The 20,789-nt window shown below is 47.4% G+C and overlaps 1 protein-coding gene across 3 annotated transcripts in view; it reads right to left on the bottom strand.

Annotated features, from left to right (window-relative positions):
* Positions 1 to 11,308: 11,308 nt before the first annotated feature.
* The window catches only part of LOC142912467 (uncharacterized), a 33,514-nt gene continuing 24,033 nt past the window's right edge, over positions 11,309 to 20,789 (bottom strand). For 2 of the 3 annotated variants that reach the window (XR_012934093.1, XM_076060658.1), the window contains 2 exons: positions 14,640 to 14,735; positions 11,309 to 13,308 (listed from right to left, as the gene is read on the bottom strand). Coding sequence is in view for 2 of the 3 variants with exons in the window: in XM_076060658.1 (XP_075916773.1) it covers positions 13,276 to 13,308; positions 14,640 to 14,735 (129 nt within the window). In the remaining variant the exon portion in view is untranslated. The remainder of the gene's footprint in view (positions 13,309 to 14,639; positions 14,736 to 20,789) is intronic. The other variant, XM_076060659.1, reaches the window with a different exon arrangement.

Below are 20,789 nucleotides of genomic sequence, written 5' to 3'. Positions count from 1 at the left end.
GGTCCACAGCTGGTTGGAAGAGTTGGCACGATGCTCGCCGTCGGAGCGCGATGATCCCGTCGTCAGGTAGCACCCACAGCTCATCTGCTGGCAGCTGACCTCACTCTTGTCTTGGTTCCCAGCTGGTGCAGGTCGGTGTGCGTGTGGGTCGAACCCACGGCGCGCTCGCTTGTCCGCTGGCAGCTGGCACCCTTGCTTGGTGGCGCTGGTGGCGCTGCTGCGCGCTCTATTTTGCTCCGTCCCTCTCTGGTGGTGCCGATTGTGCGTGCAGCTGGTTTTCTGCAATGCTGGCTTGGTCGATGCTTGGCCCTTTCGGCCCTTTCTCGAGGTTGATTGCTTGATGCTGAGAATAACTTTCAGCGATACTCTGTCGGTCCATGCCGAACAGAGCATCACCTCGCCCCTCTTCTCTGCGATGCACCACACGCATTGTTCATCTCGAGGCCATGCCCCGGAGCTGGCTTGCTGTCCTCTTCCGAGCTGCTGTGTGTCTTCTTGTCGAGCGTGTGTGTGGTGTCGCTGGTTATATGTGGAATTTCGCACACCTCGGCTCGCCTTCTCACAAAGGACCAGAACTTCCTTTGATCTTGCTCTTAGCCTGTATTGTGGGGGAGGGGGGGGGTGTACGTGTGTCCGTGTGTGTGTGTCATATTTATTGAGGTAATATGAGTTTCATCAAAGCATGGTTCCCTGTCGCCTTCCTCAAGCCATCCCACCATCAAAAGGAAACAGATGCTCCAGATTTCCCCCGAGTGCGTCCTTCTTTCTCACCCTCTGCATTAATTAATCTGGAAGGAGGGGGGTGCCCCCTGTCCGGTCGAGTCCTCTCCCCCCTGCTCTTCCCTTCCGGTGTGACATTCTTTTGCCTCGCACAAAGGGTGTGTTGAGGCTTTTGAAGTTAAACATTTATTTTACCTCATAGTTTGATACTGTACCACTTGCAGTTATGATTCTGTACATGACTCAAGGCATGATGTAGTAGTGTTTCCATCGTGGTGTTTGATTTATATTTTTAAGAGGAGATGCCCTCTGCCTGCGTATGCAAATTCTTAGCACGTGCTGCTGGAAGACAAAGGCGGCCGGGAGGCTCTCTTTCTCTCTGGGATACATTTATCCTGGTCACATGATCGACCCACCTCGCCTCATCTCTTCTGGCTGGCCCCCCGGTTTAATACTGCATAATTATTATTTAGTTTATGTTTCCCAAAATTTCTGATTTAACATTATCATCACCACGTATTTCTTAGGGTTGATTAATTTTCGTTCCACCACCTGTATCCTGGGTTTGTGCTGTTTGTTCTCAAGTTATTGTTATTATCTGATATCCCGAGGTTAGAGAATTCGTTTTGGCTTAGGAATAACCCTGACTGCCAGAATTCTTCTTGATGCTTCGGTCAGGTCGTGTAGAAAATTATTAAATGTGAAAATAACATTAGTATGAATTAATGAATGAGGAGTAATGATCTACTGATGTAGATTGTAGCCTGGTTTTTAATTGGAGTGAGTGTGAGGATCGATAATGTTAGCTTCATCTTTGGTCGCTAAGTTTTGGAATTTTCACCGTTTCTTAGAAGAAACATGAAAGTTAACCAAACGTAACGCCTATTGGTTATCCTTCGTCTGGGGGGGGGGGGGGGGGTCGTGTGTGTTCTTTATGACTGACCCTTTCCGTTGGTGGGAGGGGAGGGTGTCATTATCTTTTGGTTCCTCTCCGGCTCCCTGTTGCGAGAGTGACAATGCAGCTGCTCGAGAAGGGGGGGGGTCCGTTTGTTTGTGCTCCCAGCGACCCTGCGAGTGATATATGAAAAAAACTATTGGAAAAAGGCCTATTTACAGTGAGGGAAAATAGTATTTGATCCCCTGCTGATTTTGTACGTTTGCCCACTGACAAAGAAATGATCAGTCTATAATTTTAATGGTAGGTTTATTTGAACAGTGAGAGACAGAATGACAACAAAAACATCCAGAAAAACGCATGTCAAAAATGTTAAAAATTGATTTGCATTTTAATGAGGGAAATAAGTATTTGACCGCCTCTCAATCGGAAAGTTTTCTGGCTCCCAGGTGTCTTTTATACAGGTAACGAGCTGAGATTAGGAGCACACTCTTAAAGGGAGTGCTCCTAATCTCAGCTTGTTATCTGTGTAGTGGTTGATTTCACTCGGACAACTTTTGTCTTTCTTCCAACACCAATTTATTTACAGTTCTCCACACGTCCTCAATGCTCCACAATTCCTTTGTTGCCACAGCTCGCTCGCCTTGCTTCACTGGACTCGCTCGCCACCTTTGTCTCTCCAATCTCGACTTCTCCGTCAGCTCTGATGTCTCTGTGCTTCCCCCACTGCTGGCTGCTTCGTCCCTGCTCCCCGCTCTCCGCTATCACCGTGCTCTCTCTTATGCTGGCTGCTCCGCCTCTGCTCTTCGTTCTCTGCTATCAGTGTGCTCTCTCCACTGCTAACTGTTTAGTCTCTGCTCTCCGCTCTCCGCTATCACTGTGCTCTCTCCACTGATAACTGCTTCGTCTCTGCTCTCCGCTATCCGCTATCACTATTCTCTCTCCACTGCTAACTGCTTCGTCTCTTTCTTCCGCTCTTCACTATCACTATCATCTCTCCACTGCTAACTGCTTCGTCTCTGTCTTCCGCTCTTCGCTATCACTATGCTCTCTCCACTGCTAACTGCTTCGTCTCTGTCTTCCGCTCTTCGCTATCACTATGCTCTATCTACTGCTAACTGCTTCGTCTCTGTCTTCCGCTCTTCGCTATCACTATGCTCTCTCCACAGCGAACTGCTTCACCTCTATCTTACGCTCTTCGCTATCACTATGCTCTCTCCACTGCTAGCTGCTTCTCTCTTCAGCTGCTCCACGTCTTGCCTCGTCCAGTCCCCGACTCCAACTCCCCGTTTTCTCCTCACGTCCCCCAATTTATCCCCGCTATCATTACACCCCAATTAATTAACCCACGTCCCAACGACGCTCCGCGTGCCCGTGCACCTGTTACCTCGCCAGACTTCAAGACGCCACCTCAGCCCCAACAACAACACCAGCCAATCACAGCCGTCCTTGGCTCCCCTCAGCTTAATTGGCCCAATCGTTACCTCATCGTCCCAATATGACCCCCTACTGTCCTGCTCCCGCGCAAACTCACCAATTATTCCCATGCGCCTATTTATTCCACTACACCTGTATAAAAGGCACCTGTCCACAGAAGCAATCAATCAGATTCCAAACTCTCCACCATGGCCAAGACCAAAGAGCTCTCCAAGGATGTCAGGGACAAGATTGTAGACCTACACAAGGCTGGAATGGGCTACAAGACCATTGACAAGCAGCTTGGTGAGAAGGTGACAATAGTTGGTGCGATTAGTCGCAAATGGAAGAAACACAAAAGAACTGTGGTGCCGCCGCAGCGGAGCCGCTCCGTCAGGGCCATGCCCACCGCCGTGACGCCACCACCGGGGAGCGACGACGCCGACGCTGCGTGCCCCTCGCCGCCCCCCAAATGAATGCACGCATATCCCACATAGAGCCGGGGGGAGGTCACCTGGCCGGCGGGTTTTCGTCCAGAAGCCCCTAATGGGATCAAGCTTCATGGTTTCCTACAGCCGGGGAATTGGGCGACCTACCCCCGAGGCTGACGGGCACCGCGACGCCGTGACCTGGGATTGTAATTGCATGGTCACGGCAGGGGCTGTTGAGCCACAGCGGATGGAAACGCGCACACGCAACACGGGTCAGTGGGCTGGTAGCGGGAAGAGCAGAAAGCGGACATCGAGGGGACCACTGCGGTGTTGGATCCGACTATCAAAAGAGCGGGAAAATCCCGGTAGCAGGAAGAGCAGAAAGCGTACATCGAGGGGACCACTGCGGTGTTGGATCCGATTATCAAAAGAGCGGGAAAATCCAGACCCTTGATTGGATGGGAGGCCAGGGGGGCGGGGCAGCGTGGTGCCCTTTGATGTGAGCGAGGACGATAAAAGAGGGGAACCAGGGAGTGAGGGCGAAGTTCTTCAAGGCATCGAGATCAGCGGGGTGTTGGAGCCAGCCGTTCGAGTCGTCCGTGTGACGAGGTTCAACGCAGCCAGGCCCAATTCTCCACGGAGACGACGTAAAGCATCGCCCTTCCACAGCTTCTGGCGCATCAGATTGGGAGTAAACATAAGGGAGAGGTGAGTTTGGGCTAATTAATCAGAGGGTAGAAAGTGGAGCGACAGGCAGGATAAATTGAGTCCCGGATCCCCGAGGGATAGGCTAGTGTCTGCTGACTCACACAAACATGCGTAGTTTAGCGGGTTATTCATGGGGAATAAAATCGCCGGTAGAGGATAAACTGTGTCGTGTGGTCTTTGTGAGTGTGAAGAGGAGGGTGGAGTGCCTTGTGTTCGCGTGCATGCGTGGCTGTTTACAGCGAAGAGGGTGAAGCGCCTGGTGTTCGCGTACACGCGTGGCTGTTTAAACGGCTTTTAAATCGGGGCGGAGTGACTCCCTCCAATCAGCGGCGTACGCACGGTGGACGCCCCCTGACTTCTGACCCCCAACCTCGAGTCCCGTGCCTGGGCGCTCGGTGCGGCCGCGGAGTCACGCGTCGGCGCGCTGTAACCCTTTGTTTACGCACGAGACGGGGTTTTACTCCGCGGGCGCGCTCACCGCAGCACGTTCGCCACTGAGCCCGTGTAGCACGTCGTAAGCGTAAAGCGGTCAGTCCCACCAATTGAATCATGAATACGCGGGGGGCAGCAGCAAAGTCGGGGGTACAGGGGAGTGAGGAATTGGGGGGCGGTAGCCTGAACCCGACAGAGCAGTCGGGGAGCAGTAGCACGATCGTGACGGAGGAGCCGGGGGACAGTGGCCCTAACAGAACTGTCAATCTCCCTCAGTCTGGGGCTCCATGCAAGATCTCACCTCGTGGAGTTGCAATGATCATGAGAACGGTGAGGAATCAGCCCAGAACTACACAGGAGGATCTTGTCAATGATCTCAAGGCAGCTGGGACCATAGTCACGAAGAAACAATTGGTAACACACTACGCTGTGAAGGACTGAAATCCTGCAGTGCCCGCAAGGTCCCCCTGCTCAAGAAAGCACATATACATGCCCGTCTGAAGTTTGACAATGAATATCTGAATGATTCAGAGGACAACTGGGTCAAAGTGTTGTGGGCAGATGAGACCAAAATGGACCTCTTTGGCATCAACTCAACTCGCCGTGTTTGGAGGAGGAAGAATGCTGCCTATGACCCCAAGAACACCATCCCCACCGTCAAACATGGAGGTGGAAACATTATGCTTTGGTGGTGTTTTTCTGCTAAAGGGACAGGACAACTTCACCGCATCAAAGGGACGATGGACGGGGCCATGTACCGTCAAATCTTGGGTGAGAACCTCTTTCCCTCAGCCAGGGCATTGAAAATGGGTCGTGGATGGGTATTCCAGAATGATCCAAAACACACGGCCAAGGCAACAAAGGAGTGGCTCAAGAAGAAACACATTAAGGTCCTGGAGTGGTCTAGCCAGTCTCCAGACCTTAATCCCATAGAAAATCTCTGGAGGGAGCTGAAGGTTCGAGTTTCCAAACGTCAGCCTCGAAACCTTAATGAATTGGAGAAGATCTGCAAAGAGGAGTGGGACAAAATCCCTCCTGAGATGTGTGCAAACCTGGTGGCCAACTACAAGAAACGTCTGACTCTGTGATTGCCAACAAGGGTTTTGCCACCAAGTACTAAGTCATGTTTTGCAGAGGGGTCAAATACTTATTTCCCTCATTAAAATGCAAATCAATTTATAACATTTTTAACATGCGTTTTTCTGGATTTTTTGTTGTTATTCTGTCTCTCACTGTTAAAATAAACCTACCATTAAAATTATAGACTGATAATTTCTTTGTCAGTGGGCAAACGTACAAAATCAGCAGGGGATCAAATACTTTTTTCCCTCACTGTATATAACAGTGCGTACACCCCGTGTGTGTATGCGCGTACACCCCGTGTGTGTTTGTGCACATACACCCCGTGTGTGTGTATGTTAGTGGGTGCAGTACACCCCATGTGTGTGTTCGTATACACCCCGTGTATGTGTGTGCGTGCATAAACCCCGTGTTATGTGTTTGTGTGTGTGTACACCCCGTGTGTGTGTATGCGCTTACACCCCGTGTGTGTTTGTGTGTGCATACACCCCGTGGGTGTGTGCGCATACACCCCATGTGTATGTATGCGCATACACCCCGTGTGTTTGTGCACGTACACCCCGTCTGCTCGTGTTTGTGTGTGTGTGCACCCCGTGTGTGCGTGCGCGCGTATACCCCTTGTATGTGTTTGCGAGTAAACCCCGTGTGTGGGCGCGTGCGTACACCCTGTGTGTGTGTGCTCGCATGTATACCCTGCATGTGTGCGCGCGTGTACACTCATTGTGTGTGAGCGTACACCCCCTGTGTGTGTGTGCGTGTACACCCCATGTGTGTGTGTGCGCGTACACCCCATGTGTGTGTGTATGTTTGTGTGTGCAGTACACCCTGTGTATGTGCGTGCGCGTACACGCCGTGCGTGTGTGTGGGTACGTGCGTACACCCTGTGTGTGTGTGTGCGCATACACCACGTGTGCGCGTGTTTGTGTGCACGTACACCCCGTGTTTGTGTGCGCGTACACCTCATGTGTGTGTGAGCGTACACCCCGTGTGTGTGTGCGTGTACACCCGTTGTGTGTGTACATCCCGTGTGTGTTTGCGCGCATGTACACCCCGTGGGTGTGTGTGTGCGCGCGTGTACACCCCGTGTGTGTGCGCACGTACACCCCATGTGTCTGTGTGCGCCTACACCCCGTGTGTGTGTGTGTGCGCGCGAACACCCCATGCGTGTGTGTGCACGCATACATCCCGTGTGTGTGTACGGACGTACACCCCGTGTGTTTGTGCGCGTACACCTCGTGTTTGTGTGTGCATGCGTACACCCCGTGGGATGTGTGCGCATACACCCCGTGTGTGTGTGCGCGCATAAACGCCGATGTATGTGTGTTTGTGTGTGTGTGCACCCCGTGTGTGTGTGCGTGCGCGCATATACCCCTTGTGTGTGTTTGCGAGTACACCCCGTGTGTGGGCGCGTGCGTACACCCTGTGTGTGTGTGTGCGCGCATGTATACCCTGCATGTGTGCGCGCGTGTAGAATCCTTGTGTGTGTGTGTGACCGTACACCCCCTGTGTGTGCGCACGTACACCCCGTGTGTGTTTGTGCGCGGACACCCGGTGTGTGCGCGTACACGACTTGTGTGTGTGCGCGCGTAAACCCTGTATATGTGTTTGTGTGCGCGTACACCCCTTGTGTGTGCATGTACACCCCGTGTATTTTATGTGTGCGTGTACACGCCATGTGTGTTTGTGCACGTACACCCCGTGTGTTTGTGCGCGTACACCTTGTGTATGTGTGTGTGCTGACACCCCGTGTGTGTTTGTGTGCACGTACATCCCGTGCGTGTGTGTGCGCGCGCGTACACCCCTTGTGTTTGTGCGCGGACACCCGGTGTGTGCGCGTACTCGCCTTGTGTGTGTGCGCGCATAAGCCCTGTGTATGTGTTTGTGTGCACGTACATCCCGCGTGTTTGTGTGCGCATACACCTCGTATGTGTGTGCGCGCGTACATCTCGTGGATGTGCGTGCGCGTACACCCCTTGTGTATGCGTGTACATCCCGTGTGTTTTATGTGCGTGTACACGCCATGTGTGTTTTTGCACGTACACCCCGTGTGTGTGTGATTACACCCCGTGTGTTTGTGCGCGTACACCCTGTTTGTTTGTGTGCGTACACCTCTTGTGTGTGTGTGCGTACACCCCGTGTGTGATTGTGCGCAGACCCCGTGTGTGTTTGTGCGCGAACACCCGGTGTGTGTACATACATTCCATGTGTGTGGGCACGCGTAAACCCCGTGTGCGCTCGCGAATTCGGTCAGAGACATGTCGCTTCGTCTCCCCGATATAGCTTATTTGTGTTGTTTTATTTTTTACATACGTGACTTTACCGAATAGAACCAAAGAGAATGGATCCTTGCAGTCACAAAAGCTTAAAATCTAGAATTTACGCGTACACCCTGTGTGTGTGCGCATGCGTGCACCCCGTGTGTATGTGTGCACGTACACCCCGTGTATGTGTGTTTGTGTGCGCGTACACCCCGTGTTTGTGTGTGCGCGCGTACACATTATTTGTTTGTGCGCGGACTCCCGGTGTGTGTTTGTGTGCGCGTACACCCCATGCTTATTTGTGCGCATACATCCCGTGTGTGTGTGTGCGCATACACCCCGTGTGTGTGTGCGTGTACACCTCGTGTGTGAGTGTGCGTGTACACCTCTCGTGTGTTTGTGCGTGAACACCAGGTGTGTGTGCATACACTCCATGTGTGTGGGCGCGCGTAAACCCCGTGTATGTGTTTGTGTGCGCGTATACCCCTTGTGTGTGTTTGTGTGGGCGCACACCTGGTGCGTGTGTGCGCGCGTTTATTGAATGTGTGTGTGTGGGCGTACACCCCGTGTTTGTGTTTGTGTGAGCGTACACCTCGTGGATGTGTGTGCGCGTACACCCCTTGTGTATGCGTGTACACCCCGTGTGTTTTATGTGTGCGTGTACACGCCATGTGTGTTTTTGCACGTACACCCCGTGTGTGTGTGATTACACCCCGTGTGTGTGTGTGAGTACACCCCGTGTGTGTGCATGCATAAACCGCGTGTATGTGTTTGTGTGCGCGCACACCCTGTGTGTGTGTGCGCGTACACCCTGTGTTTGTGTGCGTCTACACCTCGTGTGTGTGTGTGCGTGTACACCCCGTGTGTGTGTGTGCGCGTACACCCCATTTGTGTTTGTGCGCGTACACTCCATGTGTGTGCGCGTACACTCCATGTGTGTGGGCGTGCGTAAACCCCGTGTATGTATTCGTGTGCGGGTACACCCCCTGTGTATGTTTGTGCGCGCGTACACCCAGTGTATATCTTTGTGTGCGCATACACTACGTGTGTGTGTGTGCTCATACACCCCGTGTGTGTGTGCGCTTTCACCCCGTGCGTGTGTTTGTGCGCGTACACCCCGTGTGTGTGCGTGCATAAACCGCGTGTATGTGTGTTTGTGTGCGCGTACACCCCGTGTTTGTGTGTGTGTGTGCGTACACCCTGTGTTTGTGTGCGTGTACACCTCGTGTGTGTGTGTGTGCGCGTACACCCTGTGTCTGTGTGCGTCTACACCTCGTGTGTGTGTGTGCGCGTACACCCTGTGTGTGTGTGCGCGTACACCCCGTGTGTGTGCGTGCATAAACCGCGTGTATGTGTGTTTGTGTGCGCGTACACCCCGTGTTTGTGTGTGTGCGCGTACACCCTGTGTTTGTGTGCGTGTACACCTCGTGTGTGTGTGTGCGCGCGTACACCCCGTGTGTGAGTGCGCGCACACCCCATTTGTGTTTGTGCGCGGACTCCCGGTGTGTGCGCGTACACTCCATGTGTGTGGGCGTGTGTAAACTCCGTGTATGTATTTGTGTGCGGGTACACCCCCTGTGTATGTTTGTGCGCGCGTACACCCCGTGTGTGTGTGCGCATACACCCCGTGTGCTGGTGGGAGCTGGCACTCGATGTAGAATAAACTTTTTGAACTCACACTTGGTGACTCATCGCTACTCGGCAAGCCTTGCCATCCTTGGTCAATCGCAGGGCCCACCCGGAGCTTGCCGCTTGCTGTACTCTTCTGTCGCTTGCTGTAGTGGCCTCCTTGCAGAGCTCAACTCTTTGCATTGACTTCGTAGACTCGTGGCTTCTGCTGGTGCAGCTCGTTGACGATGTGCCAGTCATGGGGGCAGGTTCCCGGAGCCTGCCGATCGCAGCTGCTCGTGGGAGCTGGCACTCACTCTCCAAACTTGTAAATTGTATTAGCACACCTCTCAAACAACTGTGATAGCTTAGTACAATACAACTTATCGCAATCCTTGACTTTGCAAGCCACTCAAAACATCAGGATAAATGTAGGATAAAACTTTCAGCGATGCTCTGTCAGTCCATGCCGAACTCAGCACCGAACATCACCTCTCCTCTCTTCTCTGCGAGACACAGCACCCATTGCTAATGTCGAGGCCATGCCCCGGAGCCTGCCTGTCGCAGTACTCTCCGTCGTTCGGCATAGCACTCCACTTGCATGATCTGTGTCGTTGATTATATCTGAAAATTATCTCCCCTCTCTCCGCGTCTCCTCCCGTGGCAGCCGCCTGGTTGCCACCCCCCCCACCCTTCTGACCTTTGACTGTTTTACCATCACATTTTATGTTTGTTTAACCAAGATTTGTAATGTCATTAGATGTTACCTCCCGGTACTTCAAGGGTTTTATTAACTTTTGATTCCCTGTCTGTATCCAGGGATTTGTGCTTTATTCTCGAGTTATGTTTTTACATCCTAAGGTCAGATACAAAACTTAGTTTGGACTTAAGCTTCCGTGATTGCAGGAACTCATGTACTTTGGTTCATTTGAAGTTATATAGATAGAAAGGTGCAATACGAAATAAAATAAGGAATACTGCAGTCTATAATGTCGACTTATTCTTATAGCCAAGCTTCAAACTTTTCCTGTATAAAAAATATATATCAGTTATAATGTCCGTTTACCCTGTGCTCTGTGTCCGTGCCAGTGATTCTGGATATGTTTGTGAACTATCCAAAACGTCATGGCATGTGGTCCTTTGACAATCTGGAGATTTTGCAGATCGTCGTTAACCTCCCTTTGCCCAGGAGTTTATTATTTAATTGCTCTTCATGGCTTCCTCCTTCGAGTTTATTTTAATGCGGTAGTGCAGCTGGATGTGAGGGGTGGGGTGTGCCTCACCCTTTCATGCCCCATGCTCGCCCCAATCAATTATTAATAAAAAATTGGCAAAATTATTCTTAACATTATTTTTTGGAAAAAGCCTATATATACAACACAGGCCAGGTGGCATCGGTTGACTGAGATGACTGGCAGATGCACCAGCTGTGCCCCCTACTGTGCCAACCTGCTACATTTTAGCCACTCGTTGTGAGCATCGCTCCTGTACTCCAAATAACCAGTAACATCCCTCATGAGCCTCTTATATTAGGGCTGATATTTATATATGTTGTCATTAAATAACCAAGAATACAAAGAACATTTCAAAAAGAGGGCATAAATCCAGAATTTAACGCGTAAAAAACACGACATCATGAACCCACAAAATGAGGGATCGATCCCGGGCTTGCTGTCCTACCATGGTAGGGTTATCAATCGGGAGAAACGTATTTACGAGGGAGGGGAAGACAATGGAAGAATGGAGAGGAGGGGACCGAGGACTGGCCAGTGCATTTTAATTGACAACTTGATTGGTATCTCGGTCATGGTATATCAAACGTAATTGCTTTCAAACAGCTTATACTAATTTACATTTGTGAAGCACATTTCATCCGTATATTTCAATGCACCGCGTATGGAAATCAGGAACTAAACTATATGAAGCTCTTTATTGAGCAGTTTCCCATTACATCGGGTATTTGTGTATCTACTCTAAAATAATATAGCATACACAGGTCACAGGAACCTACTGGGAACCCTTATGTTTGGACACACGAGCCACACTCGTGACCACAAACCTCCTGCCTAACTGCAGCGTGGGCGACTTTCGAGAGAGGCGGTGTGCCCCATCGTCCAATAGGACTCTCAGGGCTGGACCAACCTGGGCACGACCCAGACACAAACAACCCTCACTGCTCACGACGCTATACCCGGTTTGATACCAGACTAACTGGCACCAAAACTCCCATCATGTCTCCCACTACCACCCAATTGGTCAACACGTGATTACCTCGTCCCTAGCTGTTTGAGATCCACTGCACGAGTTTGAGGCCAGAATCTTCTGCTTCTGTGTGACCGAGAAATATTATGTTATATATCTGACAGCTTTATCCCCGTAGCTAGACACCTAGACTGTTTCCTGGGCTGTCTGACAAGGAGTGGACACTTAATTTGAGAAAAAAGGATTTTAACGTCACGGATATAAATGCTCTGGCGACACGTGTCCCGTTATTTGTCAAACATGACTGCATTGGTTTTCTAGAACACGACAGTGGAATGATTCACAATGACGCCAATGCCTCTTTTCATTGAAGAGGCTTCGTACTAAGTGTGTAAATCTCAGAAATAAATCCCAGGCACATTTTTACAAGAGCCGTGTTTCTAGATTGCATGTTCCTTCAAAGTGTCCATGACAAACATTGGATTGCACTGTTAAGATACAGAAATATATATTCTTGGTTCAATCGGTAAAGTCACGTAGAAGGGAAACAATAAAATAATAAAAATATAAAACAATAATTTTTTTATTATTTTATTGTTTCCCGTCTACGTGACTTTACCGAAAGAACCAAGAATATGAGTCCCTGCAGTCACGAAAGCTTTAAATAAAAATTTAAGATACAGAAAATCAACTCTATTTAGCAAATAACTCAATGTTTAATAAGGACGCATATCGATATCATTAAGCCTTACAAACATAAATGTAATTATTTTATAGATAAAAGGCAGTCGTTCGTGGGAAGATGAGAAGAGGAAGTTCTTAAGACTGACTTATGCAGGGGCAGGGAGGGAGTCGGCACGGGAAGCAAGTTAAAGACGATAATAATTATATTTTGATTTAAAGCTTCCGTGACTGCAGGGACTCATATTCTTGGTTTTTTTCGGTAAAGTCACGTAGACGGGAAACAATAAAATAATAAAAATATAAAACAATAAAATTCTCACGACGTTTCGACTGCAACACAAGCAATCGGGAGAAAGTTGGCGTAGCTTGCCATATGGTAAATACAGTGGTATTTATGGTAAATACAGTGGTATTTACCATATGGTCTATGGTTTGCGTTGCATGGCCACAGTCGCCCTCCTGTGGCTTGTCTCTAGGTTTCCACTTATGAAGCAAATGCGTGCCTGTTGATGTTATCATGTGGTTGATGGTTACATCAGTTTATTCGAGGAATGTCAAAGCCAGGAGGTATGATATTTGGGGCTTGACAATAATACACTCACTTTTGCAAATGTCCAAGGTACAGGGGCAGCAGAGAAGAATATGTACCTCCCACCAAGTAAAGCTTGACTGAGGGGGATTTACAGTTTAATAATGGGGGTCGATAAATTGGATTCAAACCCAGAATCTCCGTGGTGCCAGTTAATTTGCCTCTGACATTAACAATGAATTCCCCGAACCACTCAGCCACCTCGTTCCAGTTGGATTCTTGCGTGATAGTCTTGTCTTCCCTTTTCTTTGCTTAATTTTCATAGACAAGTTCTCTCTGAAAGTTCTGAAATAGCAGAAAATAGCATAATGCAGTCCAGGCAACTTTTTTTTAAATTAACTATACTCAAACGAAACTATTGTTTTGTTATCAGCTGAGCGATATAGCTTTTTTTAGAAGCGATCTGGCCACAATTATTTTGACGAATTAAGTGACTTTTTCATCCGGACATTTATAGCAGCCACAAAATCTAAAAACATGTTTATAACATGCGTTTACCTTTCAGAGAGTGGAAAAAAATATTTGCAATTATCTTTGGCATGCACTCACGCATTGACAGACAATCTCAGTGAATTTTGGTCTGAGACCAAAATTTGTTGATAAGGGTGGTAAGATTATAACAGTGATAAGATTAGAAATACAATCATACTCCCATTAGCTTCTGTGACCATCTTGAACGTTCTTCCTTCTGATATTAGGAATCATCTGGATTGAAAATTAATTCTTTAAAACTGCGTTTTGTGCTTAGTTTGTTGTCCTTCCCCCGTACCTCTGATTAGCACGGTTGGTTGTGTACGGTTCTAAAGAGGTTCAACATACATACACACTTATAAAAAGTAAAGGTGCAGGCCCTGCAATTACTTGCTAGTGCCACTGTTGACATATTTGCCTGCATTGGTAGCCCGAGAGACTCTTCTAGAGGGTGTTTTTCTCTACCACACTGGCTAGGCGTCTTGAACAATGTGGCAGTAACCCGCAATTACGAATATTAATTGCTTGTATGCGACCACTGTATGTGCATTGCATATACTACGTTTTTTTAATGGATGCTGTGCTTTTTATTCCTAAATGTAATGTGTTTTAGGCGGGATCTGCATTACAATTAATATGGCCGATTTAAATGAGTATTTTTAGAAAACAGCGTGCTATTTGATAATAATCTATAATAAACTTTTTTTAATTGAAGATACTTTTAATATGGCGATTATAATTTGCTATTTATCTTGTTCGCTTATTTGTTATTATTTATTTACTTTTACTGTGATCTTTGCATGTCATAGAAGCGGTGTTGTTTTTTGTTGATGAAACCCGATTTAAGAGCTTCTTGGCTCACAGAGTAATTCAAAATAAACTACTGCTACTATAACTGCTTCATCCACGCGACCTACAATGAGAGACTAACAATGGTGTTGAATAGAGTCGATGGGGGAGGTTTAAGAAACGTGCACGATTGTTTCAGCTGCCGTGCTGGAAGATCAAATCGACCCAACAATTTATGTACTGCAAGTCCAGTGTGATAACCATCACACTATTGCAGAAATCTGTATATATCACGCAATATTTATACGTGTGTAATTTATAAGATGTATTTGTGTGTGTGCTTGTGTTCCTCTGACCTGCCCGTCTGTCCGAATGACCACTGATTTGCTGGACGGCTGCACAGATGACATCCCAATTGCGCTAAATAAAGGTCGTCCATTTGTTGCACGTGGCTGAGATTTAAAAAAAGTTAAGTATTTGCATGAGAAACAAACGTACACAAATCCACACATATGCATGGAGACGCACATGTACACACAGGCACACAGAAAACACAGAGACACATACACAGATAGACAACAAGCAATAACACCAACGGACACCATTCGCCAGCAGGTCATAGTGACATCACCATTTTGCTTAGCTTGGTGCACTCTGAGTGACCGCTAAGTGTTGAAGACTCGCTGGCGGAAGGGTGCAGAAACACCTAGGGTTCTTATTTTTTGCATTGAAATTATTTGAGTAGCAATCGTAAATCAATGTCCATTATTTGAGAAGCAATCGTAATTCAAGAGATAAGGAGTGCACGCCACTAGTACCTAGCAATTGTCTAGCAGATTCCAATTTATAAAAAGGTGGGGAGGATTCTAAACCATTTAGATAAAAGCATAAGATTCTGGAGTGGGTGGTGGGGTGGTGGGTGTTCCGTTCACTGCTGAATCTCAGAACAGCGCGAGCGGTTCACGCAAATTTTATTTAGAGAGGTATAGCAGCGCCGTTGCTTTTAAATACATTTTTACTCACCGCAGAGAACCATAGCGACATGACTGCCACACGCCATGATAGCTGGTGCCAAAACTGTGCCACAAGGCCATGCGTACCGATTAAGTTATTTTAGTTTTTTTTTCTAATTCCGATCTAATGACGTACATGACCGGCATTCCAATTATGTGCACGTACGTAATCGCAATGGGAAAGGGACAAAGCGATGTGCAATGGGAGCTTGCAGGCCTTTTGGTCTCTCTCCGTACATGTGGCCCGCTTACCCATAGCGTGCGCTGAATCCCGTCTCTACGCCTGTTTACAAAGAATGCAATGTGCAAAGTGCCCACCAGGACCAGCGTGTGTCCAGCAATACCCCCGATTTACGTCTCTCCTTTTTTCGTCGTTTCACAAATACATCATCACTTTGTTAATATCGTGACCCAATTCGTGTCACCTCAACCCACATACTTACATTGCTGACAGCATCGTCGTGTCGAATACGTTATTTGTATTAGTTTAAAGTAACGTTGTGAGCACGTCTAGAATGCATCGTCAACGTACCTCTCAGTTGTCTTAATTTGGCTCTCGTGGGCACATTAATTTGCGTCGTTTCGATATTCATCGTCGCACCTTTCAGGAACACATCCCGACGAAACCGGGATGTTGCTGTATGCTCCATTACCAATTCAGATACTTATTGCAGAAAACACACTCAATGGGGTAATGCATTTCAAAGGGAAGGTGGCAATTTCCCAAATGTTTGCCAAGTCTTCCTCAAGGCGGAGTGAAGTATGACTCAGAACATCGATGGTTATCGATAATTAATAACCTTAATTTTATGCAGATTGTTAGAAGGCTATTTAGGTCACCGCATCCCGTGGTGCATTCAAATGCGATTATCACGGTTGGCTATGTATGGTACAAAAGAAGTTCAACATGCATACAGTGAGGGAAAAAAAAGTATTTGATCCCTTGCTGAATTTGTACGTTTGCCCACTGACAAAGAAATTATCAGTCTATAATTTTAATGGTAGGTTTATTTTAACAGTGAGAGACAAAATAACAACAAAAAATCTGGAAAAACGCATGTCAAAAATGTTGTAAATTGATTTGCATTTTAATGAGGAAAATAAGTATTTGACACCTCTGCAAAACATGACTTAGTACTTGGTGGCAAAACCCTTCTTGGCAATCACAGAGGTCAGACGTTTCTTGTAGTTGGCCACCAGGTTTGCACACATCTCAGGAGGGATTTTGTCCCACTCCTCTTTGCAGATCTTCTCCAAGTCATTAAGGTTTTGAGGCTCACGTTTGGAAACTCGAACCTTCAGCTCCCTCCACAGATTTTCTATGGGATTAAGGTCTGGAGACTAGCTAGGCCACTCCAGGACCTAAATGTACTTCTTCTTGAGCCACTCCTTTGTTGCCTTGGCCGTGTGTTTTGGGTCATTGTCATACTGGAATACCCATCCACGACCCATTTTCAATGCCCTGGCTGAGGGAAGAAGGTTCTCACCAAATATTTGACGGTACATGGCCCCGTCCATCGTCCCTTTGATGCCGTGAAGTTGTCCTGTCCCCTTAGCAGAAAAACGCCCCCAAAGCATGTTTCCACCTCCACGTTTGACGGTGAGGATAGTGTTCTTGGGGTCATAGGCAGCATTCCTCCTCTTCCAAACACGGCGAGTTGAGTTGATGCCAAAGAGCTCTATTTTGGTCTCATCTGACCACAACACCTTCACCCAGTTGTCCTCTGAATCATTCAGATATTCATTGTCAAACTTCAGACGGACATGTATATGTGCTTTCTTGAGCAGGGGGACTTTGCAGGCGCTGCAGGATTTCAGTCCTCCACAGAGTAGTGGGTTACCAATTGTTTTCTTGGTGACTATGGTCCCAGCTGCCTTGGGATCATTGACAAGATCCTCCCGTGTAGTTCTGGGCTGATTCATAACCGTTCTCATGATCATTGCAACTCCACGAGGTGAGATCTTGCATGGAGCCCCAGGCCGAGGGAGATTGACAGTTCTTTTGTGTTTCTTCCATTTGCGAATAATCGCACCAACTGTTGTCACCTTCTCACCAAGCTGCTTGGCAATGGTCTTGTAGCCCATTCCAGCCTTGTGTAGGTCTACAATCTTGTCCCTGACATCCTTGGAGAGCTCTTTGGTCTTGGCCATGGTGGAGAGTTTGGAATCTGATTCATTGATTGCTTCTGTGGACAAGTGCCTTTTATACAGGTAACAAGCTGAGATTAGGAGCACTCCCTTTAAGAGTGTGCTCCTAATCTCAGCTCGTTACCTGTATAAAAGACACCTGGGAGCCAGAAAACTTTCCGATTGAGAGGGGGTCAAATACTTATTTCCCTCATTAAAATCCAAATCAATTTCTAACATTTTTGACATGCGTTTTTCTGGATGTTTTTGTTGTCATTCTGTCTCTCACTGTTCAAATAAACCTACCATTAAAATTATAGACTGATCATTTATTATTCAGTGGGCAAACGTACAAAATCAGCAGGGGATAAAATACTTTTTCCCTCACTGTACATACATACATACATGAGCATATTACTATCGAAGCGATGTTATACAGACAACCAAGGCAGTGATCTTGATGATAATGTACAGTTGTGATCTAATCAGTTCTGTGTGTGGGTTACATAACCAGTCGGGGCAAAAGTAATGATCAATAGAGTAGAACCAAGGTGATTGCTGCTTTGCGGAGTATCTAAGTATACTCTCCCTGCAATGCTCCACTCTGAATCAGTCATACGCCTGCCTATGGTCAATCTTGGTTATTTTCCAAAATGGATTGTCTGAAGAGCTAGCATTATTGACAGACCTGGACACGGTTCAGTGAGTTCCTCCAGCAGGTGAGGCTGTGTTGGCTGGGTCATGTAGCCCTCAGGTTCAGCTATCGCAGGGCCATAGAGCGTCTATTTTTCCAAAGAGTGGGGGCTAAACGGGCACCACACGGGCTAGAGAAGAGGACCGATGCAGTATGGAAAGATGTGAAGTTGATTGAACTTGTCTATGACCGGTAGCAGCAGTGTCTAGATCGGGCTCTATGGAGGAGGAGGCTCGTCAAAGATGCTACTGGGCAGTAGGAGGCAGTCGCCCTCCAGCAACAACGGAGGGCAGAGGAGCAACGAGTGGGAGCGTTGGGCGGTTAAAACAGCAAGTTGTCATAGCAGGGGGCACAGGTGGTGCATCTACAAGTCATCTCAGTCAATCAATCCATGCATCTGGCTCTGTCCAGTTACCTCTTGTCGCCTAATGAAGCTAGTTGTAATTACTGGAGAATCATACTCAGATTGTAAATGCTGTGGCTTGGATATCCAACACACCGGTGTGCTGTACTAGTGACGAATTGGCATGTTCTGTTTACGTGACAACTCTTACTAATTGTCTGTGTCGGGTGGTGGCGGGTTTTAATGACACATTGGTATATTTATGCGATCTAACCACAAAAACCTCTATTATGGATGATATTGGTCGTGAAATACTACGTGTTAAACTAAGCTTTTGCCACTTCAGGTGGCCTCAAAAACGTAACTAAATTACTATTTGGTTCTTTCGGTAAAGTCACGTAGATAGAAAAATAATACAAAATAAAGTGAATAAAATAATAAACAACAGAAAACCACTAACGTAGACTGCAGCCTAGTTCTTAATCGGAGTGAGTGTACTGGCAGTCTTTCATGTAGACTGTAGCCTGGTTATTAAGTTTGGTGAGTGTACTGGCAGTCTATAATGTAGACTGTATCAATGGTTATTAAGCTGGGTGAGTGTACTGGCAGTCTATAATGTAGACTGTAGCCTAGTTTTTAAGCTGGTGAGTATTGGCAGTCTATGATGTAGACTGTAGCAATTGTTATTAAACTGAGTGAGCGTACTGGCAGTCTATAATGTAGACTGTAGCCTGGTTCTTAACCTCGGTGAGCATACTGGCAGTCTATAATGTAGACTGTAGCCTGGTTTTTAAGCTGGTGAGTGTATTGGCAGTCTATGATGTAGACTGTAGCAATTGTTATTAAACTGAGTGAGCGTACTGGCAGTCTATAACGTAGACTGTAGCCTGGTTCTCAACCTGAGTGAGCGCACTGGCAGTCTATAATGTAAATTTATTCTTGGTTCTTTTAGTAATTCAAATATTATAAAAAATAAAATAAATAACAAATATAAATAAAAACTAAAACCATGACGTTTTGATCGCAACACAAGAGGTCGTCATCAGGAAAAGGGGGGTTAGTCTCCAAAGGCAAACTGTTGATAAAGGTGTAGGGATGTCACTGTACAGTGCCGGCCGTTCAGAGGCATGACATGCGATGTAACGACATCGCGGACACCACTATGATGTGGGTGTAGTACCAGTCCTAGAGGGGCTTTGTGAGCGCTGGTTGATAGCGCTGCATGGCATCATGCTTGGTGTGCAGTGCCAGCCCTACAGGATAGGGTGTGGGAGTGCCGGCCGTAGGAAAGGTGTTACTGAAGGCCATGGCACTCTGATTGACCCGAGAAGACACGTGACCGGTTAAGTCTACAAAGGGGTGGTCACGTGCACGTGGTCGGGGTCCAAATCCTGCTCGAGGATTCTGGAAGATGGTCGTGGACAAGGGAGGAGCCAGCCACGCCGCAGAGAATATAAGCCGGGTCCCCCAATGGGGCTGGCATTGTTGTTCATCCTGAAGGAATCTTCATCTACGTTCTACGTTCTACGAGTCTCTAGCTGTGATCCTGGTCCATAGTAGCTAGTTACGTTGTAATTAGTGTAGTTAGCCTGGTGGTCACCACCAAAGGTTGTTATTCTGTTAAGGGGCAGTTACCCCATGTGTTGGTGTTAAAAAAATGTGTTTCCTCCAAGTGTACGTCTGCAACTCAGTTGAACTCACTACAAAGGTTTAGAGATGGGCGCAGCCCAACTGTGTCAACAGCATGGGTGGGGCAGCTAATGTTAATGTAGCAGAAAGCAATGTCAACGCAGTGGGTCCTACACCAATCAAAAGGGCCACCAGGCAATCATTTGCACCTCGCTCCACATACCCATATTACTGACGGTGGAGGTTGACAAGAAAACACAAATCAAGTCACGATCCAAAGTGGTTGATGACATCTTTCCAATGATTGCTGAGTTTATAACCATCCTCTCGGTTGAAATTGTGTCTGTGTCTGTATATATGGATGGCTTCATGAACGAATCTTTGTTGATAGCCAGTAGGTTTGTAAAGTACCATCGTCTTAGAGAAATCAATTTCGTGTAAACCAGCCGCATTAAAATAATGATCAGCCATGGCAAAAGTATTGGTCCTACCGTGTTTTAAGTCTGCCTTATGCTCACGAACACGGTCCAAGACATGTTGCTTAGTTTCCTCAATGTAACTGCTGCCGCAGATACAGCTTAGTTTATCGACGCCGGGATATTGCATGTCAGGAATCTTGTCCTTCACAGATGGGATCAGATCACGAATTTTATGTACTCTGTTAAATCGGACCTGGATCTTGTGTTTGTTCATGATTTTA

This window comes from Petromyzon marinus, chromosome 5, assembly GCF_048934315.1.
Source record: "Petromyzon marinus isolate PM22_M1 ecotype Great Lakes invasive population chromosome 5, UKy_Petmar_22M1.pri1.0, whole genome shotgun sequence".
Taxonomy (NCBI): Eukaryota; Metazoa; Chordata; class Hyperoartia; order Petromyzontiformes; family Petromyzontidae; genus Petromyzon; species Petromyzon marinus.
This window is presented reverse-complemented; position numbering and strand designations above follow the sequence as displayed.